This window comes from Platalea leucorodia (genome assembly GCF_965183815.1).
Source record: "Platalea leucorodia genome assembly, chromosome: 5".
In the NCBI taxonomy this organism is placed as follows: Eukaryota; Metazoa; Chordata; class Aves; order Pelecaniformes; family Threskiornithidae; genus Platalea; species Platalea leucorodia.
The window spans coordinates 6,716,044-6,729,232 of NC_138827.1; the positions used below are offsets into that span (position 1 = coordinate 6,716,044).

Sequence of the window (13,189 nt, forward strand, 5' to 3'; positions counted from 1 at the left end):
TTTCCCCTAAATCTGAATATTTTATTTTTACATTTAGCTGAATATTAAAGCCAAAAAGTTTCTTTCTTCTGTCCCCTTCCTTGTCCCCAGGTGAAACCTAATTCATTGTATGCAATACAGGTACAGTACATATGACTATATTCCAAAGTAGCTTGTGCATACATTTACTTCAGTGAAATATACTTCAGCAAAAATAAAAATTACTATTAATTAATATAAAAGTATTGGATATTTCAGAATGCTATTTCATAGAATCATAGAATCATTAAGGTTGGAAAAGACCCCTAAGATCATCGAGTCCAACCGTTAACCCAGCACTGCCAAGTCCACCACTAAACCATGTCCGCAAGCACCACGTCTACCTGTCTTTTAAATACCTCCAAGGATGGACACTCAACCACTTCCCTGGGCAGCCTGTGCCAGGGCCTGACTGCCCTTTCGGTGAAGAAGTTTTTCCTAATATCCAACCTAAACTTCCCCTGGCGCAGCTTGAGGCCGTTTCCTCTCGTCCTATCACTTGTTACTAGGGAGAAGAGACCGACCCCCACCTTGCTACAACCTCCTTTCAGGCAGTTGTAGAGAGCAAGAAGGTCTCCCCTCAGCCTCCTCTTCTCCAGACTAAACAACCCCAGCTCCCACAGCCGCTCCTCACAAGACTTGTGCTCCAGACCCTTCACCAGCTTCGTTGCCCTTCTCTGGACACACTCCAGCACCTCAATGGCCTTCTTGTAGTGAGGGCCCAAAACTCAACACAGTACTCGAGGTGCGGCCTCACCAGTGCCGAGTACAGGGGCACTGTCACCTCCCTGGTCCTGCTGGCCACACTATTCCTGATACAAGCCAGGATGCCATTGGCCCTCTTGGCCACCTGAGCACACTGCTGGCTCATGTTCAGGTGGCTGTCAACCAACACCCCCAGGTCCTTTTCCTCCAGGCAGCTCTCCAGCCACTCCTCCCCCAGCCTGTAGCGTTGCCTGGGGTTGTTGTGACCCAAGTGCAGGACCCAGCACTGAGCCTTGTTGAACCTCATGCAGTTGGCCCCGGCCCAACGATCCAGCCTGTCCAGGTCCCTCTGCAGGGCCTTCCTACCCTCGAGCAGATCAACACTTCCACCCAACTTGGTGCCATCTGCAAACTTACTGAGGGTGCACTCAATCCCCTCATCCAGATCATCAGTGAAGATATTGAACAGGACCGGCCCCAACACTGAGCCCTGGGGAACACCACTCGTGACCGGCCGCCAACTGGATTTGACTCCATTCACCACCACTCTCTGGGCTCAGCCGTCCAGCCGGTTTTTAACCCACCACAGAGCGCACCCATCCAAGCCGTGAGCAGCCACCTTCTCCAGGAGAATGCTGTGGGAGACAGTGTCAAAGGCCTTGCTAAAGTCCTAGTGGGCAACATCCACAGCCTTCCCCTCGTCCACTAAGCAGGTCACCTTGTCATAGGAGACCAGGTTAGTGAAGCAGGACCTCCCTTTCATAAACCCATGCTGGCTGAGCCTGATCCCCCGGTTGTCCCGCACGTGCCGCGTAATGGCACTCAAGATGATCTGCTCCATGACCTTCCCCGGCACCGAGGTCAGGCTGACAGGCCTGTAGTTCCCCAGATCCTCCTTCCGACCCTTCTTGTAGAGGGGCGTCGCATTTGCTAACTTCCAGTCATCTGGGACCTCCCCGGTTGACCAGGACTGCTGATAAATGATGGAGAGTGGCTTGGCAAGCTCCTCTGCCAGCTCCCTCAGTATCCTCAGGTGGATCCAGTCTGGCCCCATGGACTCATGAGTATCCAGGTGGAGGAGCAGGTCGGTGACTGCCACTTCTTTGACAACTGGGGCTTCATTCTGCATCCTATCTCCATCTCCCAGCTCAGGGGCCTGAAAACCCCGAGGATGTCCAGTCTGACTATTAAAGACTGAGGCAAAGGAGGCATTAAGTACCTCAGCCTTCTCCTCATCCTTCGTGGCAATGTTTCCCTCTGCATCCAACAAAGGATGGAGATTCTCCCTGGCCCTCCTTTTGTCGCTGATATATTTCTAAAAACATTTTTTGTTATCTTTAATGGCGGTGGCCAGTTTAAGTTCTAGCTGGGCCTTCTCCTTTTCAATCTTCTCCCTGCATAACCTCACAACATCCTTGTAGTCCTCCTGAGTCACCTGCCCCTTCTTCCAAAGGTGGTAAGCTCTCCTTTTTTTCCTGAGTTCCAGCCAAAGCTCTCTGTTCAGCCAGGCCGGTCTTCTCCCCCGCCTGCTTGACTTATGGCACACGGGGACGGCCTGTTCCTGCACCTTTAAGACTTCCTTCTTGAATAACATCCAGCCTTCCTGGACTCCTTCGCCCTTCAGGACTGCCTCCAAGGGACTCTGCTAACCAGACTCCTAAACAGGCCCTTCTCCCAGACTTCTCCCAAGTCTGCCCTTCTAAAGTTCAGGGTAGCGGTTTTGCTGACCTTCCTCCTTACTTCCCCAAGAATCGAAAACTCTTATCATTTCATGGTCGCTGAGCCCAAGACAGCCTCCGACCACCACGTCGCCCACCAGGACCCTCTGTTCGTAAACAGCAGGTCCAGCGGGGCACCTCCCCTGGTTGGTCGCGTACCAGCTGCGTCAGGAGGTTATCTCCCACACACTCCAGGAACCTCCGCGACTGCTTTCTCTCGGCTGTGTTGTATTTCCAGCAGATATCTGGTAAGTTGAAGTCTCCCACGAGAACAAGGGCTAGAGATTGTGAGACTTCAGCCAACCGCTTGTAGAATACTTTGTTTCCTCATCCTGGTTGGGTGGTCTGTGACAGACTCCCACCAGGATATCTGCCTTATTAGCCTTATTTCTAGCTTAGTGACCTTTTGGGGAGTTATTAGCAGGAAGTTGTCATATACCTAATGCAATTTATTTCAAAGCAGAGGAAGTTCAAAAAGAATTGTGATTGCTTTCCGGTTTTAAATTCACATAATGCAAACATCGGTGCTGAATGTAATAGTAGATAAAGGCATTATTTAATGTCAAATAAAAAGGCTAGAAAGAATATTGGCTGACTACAAATCACAGGAAAGGACAAAAATTAGCATTATTTTTCAAAAAAGTTGTTTTTTTCTTTTATAACATGTAATAGTAACAGAGAACTGTTATGTTGTATAGAGAATAATATAGCTCATAGTGCTCATGGTTCCTTTTTAGAAAGTTCTAAATTGGATTTAGACTGGAATCAGATTTCAAACAAAAATATTTTGAGGATTTCTTAAACTCCAGTCTACCTCAATGAAAAGCTGACATTTCAAAGGTACCAACTACTCAAACTGCTCACTGGCAAGTCACTCATTCCAGAAGGTTTTTCCTCAAATGAAACTGAAATTATCAGTATATAGTTACTCCAGAAAATACATTTTCCTATTCTGTATTTTGCATACACTATAACTAGAATTTGCCAGTTTGCTGACTGATGCCCCAATAAAATCTGTTTACAACACAGGCTAATCTGTAACAGGGATTAAATTTATATTCTATATAAAAAGGAACTAGGTATTTCATCAGTATTAAAGGACTTTGGAAAAAGAAATGGTGCACCTTTTATATAGTTCTTTCTTCATTCTTTGACACCTTCCCCCAAGAGGTTTAACATGAAAAAGTTGTCCTTAAAAGAATAGTCTCTTCAAGAACTAATTTGCTACACAGCCACAGAATTATAACGTCAAGGTTTACCCAAATACCTTCACAATGAAGATTTGAAAAAAATCTTCTCCTAATAAAAGAAAGATAATTTATGTGCAATAGCAATCATGTTTATACATAGTAGTACAGGCATAGAAAATGTCATGGTTAAAGATGGAACACATTGGCAAAAAGACACAGTGTAGCAATACCTTTTTTTAGCACTCTGCCTTAACAGGTATTCTAGCGTAGTAAGTATACGATCTGTGTCCCTTATGTGTATTCAGCATGTGTAAAAGTCACGCAGCTGAACACATTGACACTTCAGTGGGAGGTCAAATTACTATTTTGGCACTTCTGTCATACCTGTCATTTCAATTGCACTTTATCAAATTACAGATTGTTAGATAGAGTTGGATTAAGGGGAAAGATAGACACACACACACACACACACACAGAGGAGCAATTGTCATCACTTCAGTTGTGAAATTCCATAATTGCATGTCAGTGACAGAAAGAACAAGAGAGCAGTAATAGGACTGACATAATGATCATTCAAATACAATGAAACTTTCCAACAAGACTTTGCACTGTGTCAATCTACATGCCAGGAAATGGACTGGATTTCTGACTGTTTCCTCACATTAGAATTGTCAATATTTATTAGGCTGACTAATGCTGTGCGTTCAGTTCCAGGGCAAGTTTCAGCTACCTATTTTTCCATAAGTAGTGCTTTTACTTGAACATAAACTAAGAAAAGGAAAAGAAAAATCCTTTGGTTTAAAAAATATCACTAAAAGTTATATGAATAATAATAAAGGATACCTAAACAACTTAGACTATGGGTTTGATTTAACTTGGTTTCTGAGTTTTAGTGTATCTGGAGTGCAACAGATCTTGAATTAAAGTCATTGTGGGGAAGGCAGTCATGGATTTCAAGTAATTTTTCTGGTAATAAACAAACAAATAACAGAAAAACCCTAAACCTTAGATACTTTTACCCTTTTGTGGAAGGCTTTGAAAACCTCCAGCTCTGTACTGAGGAAGAATCCAGAAGCATCATGTAAATCTGACTTACATGACCTGAGGTATCAGTGGAAACCTCTGGCATATTGTGACAGGTGGATACTATTCTTGGAACAGCTCATTATTCTCACTTCTGGGTTACTATCCCTTGTTTCTGAATGCTGTGGCCAAACCTCTATATTCCATGTGGTCCTGTCATATGATGGTTCAATAAATACTCCTTACTATTTGTACAACAGTTAAGGAGGCAGAAGAAATAGGAATCATTTGTTCACTCTAGTAGACACCAGAAGGCTCATTAATGTTCAAAACTTCCTTAGATTCCTCTGAATCTATATCCAAACACAATTTAGATGCTTCCTTACCAATCCATTGGAGTCAGTGATCTCCCCTCATCATAAAATTAATTTATTTTAATGTGAGGAAAAATGCATCTCAAAACTCTACAAAATGATGCCAATTGCATGATGTCTTCACAAGGGAATAAATATGACACTCATATTCACTGACAGGAAGCTCCTAAACAGCAGAAAAAGGGATTACAATGAAAAGAAACAGTACATAAATATATCCACATCTTAGATGCCAGTAGTTGAGTTGGTCCCTCCATCATGCTTCTTATCAGCTCTTCACTATTTGATACCCTTATTAATTTCCTCCCACATTAACCTGAAGAAGAATATTAAAATTTTCTTCCTACTAATAAGACAAATTTTTCCTTTAAATTTTCATGGAAAATACTTTCACGTGATGATTATAAGTTTAAAAAAAAAAAAAAAAAAAGGCAAGAAGCCATAGAACAGGCAAAGCAAAGTAATGCTGTTTCTTTTTCTCCTCATTTTGTCTCAGACTCACTTTGTAACCTTGCCTATGTCTCCCCTTCACACTTCTATTTCCCCATATGTAACCTGAGCAATATAAATGTAAGTACCTTCCTCACAGGTGTTTTTAATTTGTTTGTAAAGTACTTTGAGATCCTCTGACAGAAGGTACTAAAAAAAAAAAATTATAAAATATTTTCCACAGCAGGCATAGAAAAGGAAAAGTATTACTGCCTATACCATATCCCACAGAAGGTAATAGGGAGTTATGAAACATTATGTCACTACAGGGAAATTTTCTAACTTACTGACCTATCATGCTATTGGCCTAATGCATACCCATAAAGTCTATTGCTCTCATAAACCCTCTGCACTCTGAGCTCAAAAGTGGTAAATTTTAATGTCAAGATGCATCCCAAAAATGTTCTCTCCATGAGCTACTTTCCTTCTCAAGAACCAAAAATGAAGACATCCTGAGTGACCTTGAGCCACCAAGCTAATAACACTTAGCTGCTAGTTAACAGGCAGCATCATGTTGCCTGCAAGGAATACTGAAGAGAATGTCATTGCACATTACAGCAAAAGTGAGTCTATCACTAAAAAGAGTAAGCTGCAATAAAACAAAAATGAAGAAGCCAAAGCTAAAGAATAAAACATTCCTAGCATTGTAAAAAACACCTGAAACGAAGTTATCCAGCACAGAAAGGTCACTGTAAGTTAACTTTCCATTCAGTTTTCAGTGTCTCAGTTTTCCATTTCAGGTGGAAATATAATAAAAGGGAGGTGGAGGAGTAAGGGGAAGGAAACTTCATATCAGAATTTTGGTATCACAGCGCTGACATGAATTAATTTGATGACACGACAAATGCAATTGCAGAGTAAAACAAAATATTCCCTTTGTGCTTTGTTCAGACCTCAATGACAGAGCAGGAGATGGAGAAATCTTCTTTCCAGTTTCTTTTTTTTGTATTTTTGAAGATGCCTGTTCTATGCAAGTCTCATATGAACATATGAAAAGAGAATTGTTAAGACCAAATAAAGATGTGAACTGAGATTAAATAAAAGATGAGGAAGATTTATTAGGGGCAGGTTTTTCAGGTAGTGGAAGGTGATGAAGGTGGTGTAAGAGCAACAACAAAAAATTTAAAAAAAAAATCTTTACATACTAGCAGTTTTTTTTAAATTGGAGACAAGACTAGAGTTTGGTTATATCAAATGGAAGAGAAGATTGTGAAGGAATCCACGTGGTCTCCCTCTTGGCAAAATGGCCAATATCCTTATTAATTCCCTTCAACCGCAACCATTTAGTTTGCCCCAACACACACAATTATATTAGAAAACATGGGTAGAAAAAAACCCACAACTGTCATCACCCTTGCAAGAGCAAAACCTCATGCTGAAAAGCATCACAGGCTTTGAAATTATGACTCAAATGCCAAAGCATCATGCAACTGGCTTCAGAAATCACTGTATTTTTACAAAGATCACACTTTGTATGTTTTTAACAGGTTTCTTTTGTGAAGATTTAAGGGTCATGTTTCTACATAGATTTCTTTGAAAAGCAAAGCTGAGACATTTCCATGATCCCATGATTCTTTAAAGATCAAATACTGTGATGTTCAGAATGAATGTATGAGATCAAAACAAAAAAGGTTTGGGTATGACAAACACAGAAAAGAATACCGATTAGGTAGGAAATGAGTCGTACATATGCTTATGGGTCCACTGCTGGCAATGGTAAATGCAATTTAGTAATGCATAATAATACAGGCCGGTTACAGCAGACTGTTGATTACTTGTCACTTGTTATTCTCAAACCTGAGGGCTTTTATCCTTGCAGAAAATATTAGTAGAATCTTACATAAAAAGGTCAGTTGAACAATGGAAGGAGAGACAAATCATAGTGATAAAGCGGTTAGGATAATTAAATGCTATTTTGTCACTTATAGAATAATAGATTTCAAAATAATAATTACAGTTATTAAATTTCAGTTTGCCTTCAGGCAATGCTTTAGCCACGGTTTCATAAATTTCTACTTCAGAAGTCAGAGATTAAGAAACTTCAGGAAAAAAGATTGCAAGAAAAGGCGCCTTGCAGTTTTATAGTTTGTTGTTAACTGAGAAAATTTTCCATTAATTACTGATGATATAGTTCATTAGTAGTATATTTCATTATGGAAATGCAAATTATTAGATAGTAATGATGCATGTCCTAATTGCAGTAGTTTGTCTTGATTTCAACGTAGATGGAATAAAAATATTTATTTACAATGTTTCATGTTTTATGAATTACATTAAGTTCTTAATTTATGCTTTCAATAAACATGAAACAATGGGTTGTTGTTAAGCAAGACTGATGTATCTCTATTTGATGACCACTGCATAGGTCATTGGTAATCTATACCCCTGGACTGTAAAGTAAATCTGCCACTTAAGCTCGGCAGAAGCTTCAGTTTTGGGACCAAACACAGACAAAAGATGAAACATATAATGTAACAACAACAGGTATTTATTACCTTTCTGTTATTTCAAAATGCTCCAACAAATTAAAAAAAAATGAAGAAGATAAATTTAGGGGTTTGCTAGACAATTCTTTATGTTAATTGTAGTTTCTGCATTTAAAAGCTAGAGCACTGAACAGGTTCTCATTGCTGTTGAATAAAAATTGTACTTTTAGCAAGTCAAAAAACAAACCATAACCCAAAACCTAGCAAACCTCATGTCTGTTGTTATTACTTCAGTAATTAGTGAGGAAAGATCACAGAAGAGTCTGTAGACCTGAAGACACGTGTCTGTACGCATCACTAGTTACAGTCAAAAGGATGAGAAGTTCCTAGGACTCAGCACTGCAATGTTGATAACGTCCAGATCTCCAGCTTTTCAACCTTAATGATACATTAAGAGAGCGACAGAGAAGAGAGAGACTCTCCAGGTGTCACAGTAAGCGTGGAGACCCTGTGACTGTCACCTCACCTTCATGCCACTGCTTCTAAGAGCAAGAAGGGAGAGGGAAGTGAGCCCAAGCTAGCGAAGTAATAAAGCATAGGATAACATGGGAATCTCACGCTCTTTCTTTTCACTTCACTTGCTCAGTCCTAGGGCCTGGGCTGTCTCAGAAAAAGTCAGATGACATTTTCTGCATTGGATGAGGTGCCCCTTTCTGGGGTCAGACAGCTGGGTTAGTCTTGATAGCCTGAGTCCCTGAAGAAAGATAGCTCCTTAAGAAACCACTCAAACTCAGAGCAATCACCAAGGCCAAGAAAAAGTATCAGATATACAACTCCTGTAATTTATACTGAGGTAGAAATCATCCTATCTTAAAACCATGGAAAAAAAAAAAAAAATAAAAAAAAAATATGCTAGATAAAAGGAAAGTTGCAATAAAAGGAAAAAGAAATACAACACATACATTAATAAGACTGAAGTCCAAAGCTCATCAGGCTCTTGACAGCTTTTCCCGTTATTCAAGCAATAAAAACAACCCTTTTGGTTGTGCAGTTTTAGTAGCTGCTACCCACACCAAAAGTCAGATCTTGTTTAGAAATAAGGTCCCAAATTGCATTTTAGCATACTATAAAAAACCACGTACTTAAACACCTAGATAGTTTCATAAAAGCTAATGCTCAGAACCTGAACCCTAAATGGCCTGAGTTTCACAGTAACGAGTACCAGCTGATGTTAGAGATTTTAAATTATATGTCACATGCTCATCACTTTCACAAACTCAGTTACTACTTGACACTACACAGATTTAGTAATCCAGAACTGGATTCTAGCTCCAAATTTTAAAATTTCAGTAGAAATATATTTTTAAAAACCCAGCTCAGTTTCTTTAGTGAGAAAATACTTTAAAACTGGATTGATATTTATTTCTGACAATTTAAAATTTTTAAATTGAATATGTGAAGCCTTTGTTTCTTGGTTAGTTTTGACCATGAACACATTAACCAGGTTAATTTTGATTCAGCTCACTATGTGTCTGCAAAATGCTTCAGAAAAAAAATGGAAGGAACTGCAGAAGAAATAAGGAGGCATAATTTGTCACTAGTTCCAACTTAATACAGCCTAGAAAAGAAAGGAGAAATAGAAAGCAGAAAAATTTGGAAATTTTACGAAAAAATTAAAATAGAAGATATTAACATAAGCAAATGCAGTTTATGGAAGGCACAAAGTCAGTAACAGAAAAAAAGCAGCAAAGCAAGAATGCTTCGGTTTGTTAAAATGCTTTTAACAACAACAAAAGCCCTAAGCCTCCCAGAGAACTGAAAAAGCATTAGGAGTGTAAGTAACAAGGATAATTCCTTAAATTTAATGCACAGGAACACAAATGGTTATGTTTCAACTCTCAAAACAATACAGCAAGGTTACTGTTCCTATTGACATAAATATCGTAGTCCTTTACTAACATAAAGCATTGTTAAAGATATCATTACAGTATTTTTGAGCCCTGTGACAAAGCTGAAATGGTTTCTAAATGTCAAAAAAATTCTGCTATATTTGCATACTGTCCTTATAATTGTCCCACAATAAGCTAGTCCTATTATACTGATACACATCAGAGTAAAACATTCAGTTTTGACTTAATTTAAATGCAAGAAATTCAACCTGTCTCAGTATAGAGGACTTCAACAATCGGAGAGTAGTAACAGCTGCTTGGTATCTAAGATATAGCATACTTTCTCTTCTAGTTACGTTCACAGTTTAGTATCTTAACTGAATTCTCAATATGTTTCTGTATAGCTCAAAATAATTCCCTCACTTCATTCCTGAAAATGTTGAAAATCACTGAAATTCTGAAGAACCTTTATCACATATCTCAACAAAGCACATGAATTGTGCTTTCCTGCACTCACTTCAACAGCATTTCCTATTGGACTTGTATGACATTGCTTTATAAAATTTCAGCTATTATGAAATAAAGTGCTTTTGGGGTAATGCTGCTTAACAAAACTTCGTTTTTATAGCAAAAAGAACTCGACAACTATTTTTTTTTAAAAAAGAGTAGCTGCTGAATGCTCATAGAAAGATGCAGTAGCCAAAAGAAGTTAAAAAAACCCCAACAACAAAAAAACAACTTCTGGAAAGTTGAGTAATACAACATTGGTATCACACATTATAGCACAGTTGAACTAATGCTAAATTAAGCATAAAGACCTACTGGTTCAAAACATAAATTGAGACTATGATACTGTTAGTCTTAGAAGGCAACTTTCTGCATTGCTCATTTTAGAGCGGAAATTGATAGTATTTCAATTTAAGAATTCCTTCTAAAAATGTAACTTTATTGAAGTATATTCAAACATACATGCCATAACATACCATTTAAATAAAAGCTAACAAGGTGAAGAACACAACTGAAAACACACTTTATACTCATTCAGAGAAAATAAAACTGGAAATAATATAAAATAAACTTTTTTAAACATCAACCATTTAGAAGGAAAAAAAAAAATCTGTATCAAAGATACTGCTTATAAAGCAAGGAAAAGCAGTCCTTATCTTGCTATTTTACAAGTATTTAACATGGTATGCCAACTTTATCACGAAAGACATAACACAATAATTTTGTTAATAACGGAAATTAAGAACAGGACGTGCAATTGCCTTTTAAACTATTCATAGTTTAACAAAATGAAGATTATAATTCCCCTCAGAACAAGCTGTTATTCAAATTTCTAACAGAAATATATTCAATAGAGTAAGACTATTTTGTCCCCATTGAAGTTAAAATACAACATTAGAAAAGTTATTGTTAGAAAACTTAATTTTACGGGGTTTTATGTGTGTATGTTTTATTCGTTCACATGGTTTAATTTTAAAAAAAACAAACAACAACCACCAAACCACTTGTTAGAGTTGCCTGACAAATTACATTAAAACAAGCCACTTACTTTTCTGTCCTCAGTTTCTACACAGGAACTGCACTCTGCTTTAGTATCCTGAAAAGACAAAGAGAGAAGACTGTGTCACAAAGCATACTGACCAGAGCTGTGGGAATAACTCACGATGAAGAAAGGGCATCAGAGTCTGAAAAGTGGGTTTCTCCACCTATTACACTTTACTGAACTGTTAGTTTTGTATATATATTATATTTAAATGTACAATGTTTAGTATTATGGCGTTAAGTAAGGTTTATTAAATTGTATTACAAGCATAAACTTAAAAGACAGGATTGAAACACTGTAAAAAAACCAATCCGATTTCAATATAGGGTAGCCAGCTCGTAAGACAAAAATATGATCTCTGCTTTATAGTGCATGTTTTGCATTTTGAGGAAAATATAATTGCTTGATTACTCCTTTTTTTCTTTCTTTTTTTTTTTCCATTAGTGATGGTAGCTTAAAAAAGATACAGGTAAGCTTAAGAGGAAACAACTGCTCAAACTTCTGTCTGTTGTCAACAGGGCTAAGTAAGACTTGGTATGTTTGTGTCTGATATTTGTGTCTGAATCACTGCAACATGCAAGAATAACCAAGCGTCTATTTAATATAAATATGTGTGTTGTATGTGTGTATATATGTCTACATACATACATATATTTTGGACTTATGTTTTCTTCAGGAGTCAAACAAATAATCTTAAAACTGATGACACCCAAAACACGTTCCTTTTATTCCTAAGGTATTTTGACTCTCATTGAACCGTTGGATTTTTGCCAGCAGACCTGAAGGCATGCAGAGATAATCATTATCACAAAAATCATGGTCTGAAAGGCATTTATTTCTTCGTATTATCCCTTCGTACAACAAGTTAGTATTGGAAACTGAGTAAGCCAAATATAGTTCAAGTCATTAAACTGTAGACAACTGACCTATTATGATTTTTCTTTTGTTTTCAACTTTTCTAGTTAGACTATTCTTGGAAGCTAATTTTGCTTACATACTGCAACTTTAGAGAATTCAATTAGAAAAAAAAAATGACATACAGATGAGGGACGATTTTTTGTTAAAAGTAAGTCCTTCCCCAACCTCTCACTGAAGCTAGAACCACTCTCATCAGATTTTAGATTACTGGCTAGAGTTACTTGCTACATAAATCCCAAATTACAAACTTAAGGCTGATAGCTAATAGCAGCTCTTAATAAAATTGATAACAAATATTAAATAAAGAAGTTATGTTACTTCAACACCATGCCTATTCATCTTAAATGAAGGGCTGGTATTCTTTCAATGCCAAAGACTTCTTACCCAAGCCATATACCCATAAAAGATTTAAAAAATGAAATCATTCAATCAAGTCAGATGAATCGAGATTTCCTGAAAAAATACTTCAGCTGACAGCAAGATATATTAAAGATGTTTTCATTAGGCATATCGAGTTCTCTGTCACTTCTTACGCAGCATATTTCCAACAACAACAATCTTTGTTATTCTGGTTAGTTTCATATATGAATCAGTACCTCAAACACTCTTTATATTCAAAATACTTTTCATGGGGAACCAGACTGTTCTTTGCGGAATGTAATACTCAAAAATTTTCTTTCAAGTGTGACTTACTGGCAGCCAGACAGTCTCTCACCATGTCTCTCCTCCCATTTGGTGGATAAGGAAATACTATCTCTGCCTCCAGGCTGACGTCCTGAGCTTGTTTGTGTATCTACATTCAGGTTTTCTGGTGAGTGAGTGAGGAAGAAAGCTCAGCTTTTAAAAAGCTTTCTGCCTCAGAGGAATGAATTCAAACTCCATTAGCACCA

General features: G+C 37.9%; 1 protein-coding gene across 2 annotated transcripts in view; it reads right to left on the bottom strand.

The window, feature by feature from the left end:
* RBFOX1 (RNA binding fox-1 homolog 1) overlaps window positions 1-13,189 on the bottom strand; it is a gene marked incomplete at both ends in the record, with an annotated part of 1,359,850 nt that overhangs the window by 623,571 nt on the left and 723,090 nt on the right. For both annotated transcript variants that reach the window (XM_082312185.1, XM_082312182.1), the window contains one exon: window positions 11,388-11,435. In XM_082312185.1, coding sequence (XP_082168311.1) covers window positions 11,388-11,435 — 48 coding nt within the window. The remainder of the gene's footprint in view (window positions 1-11,387; window positions 11,436-13,189) is intronic.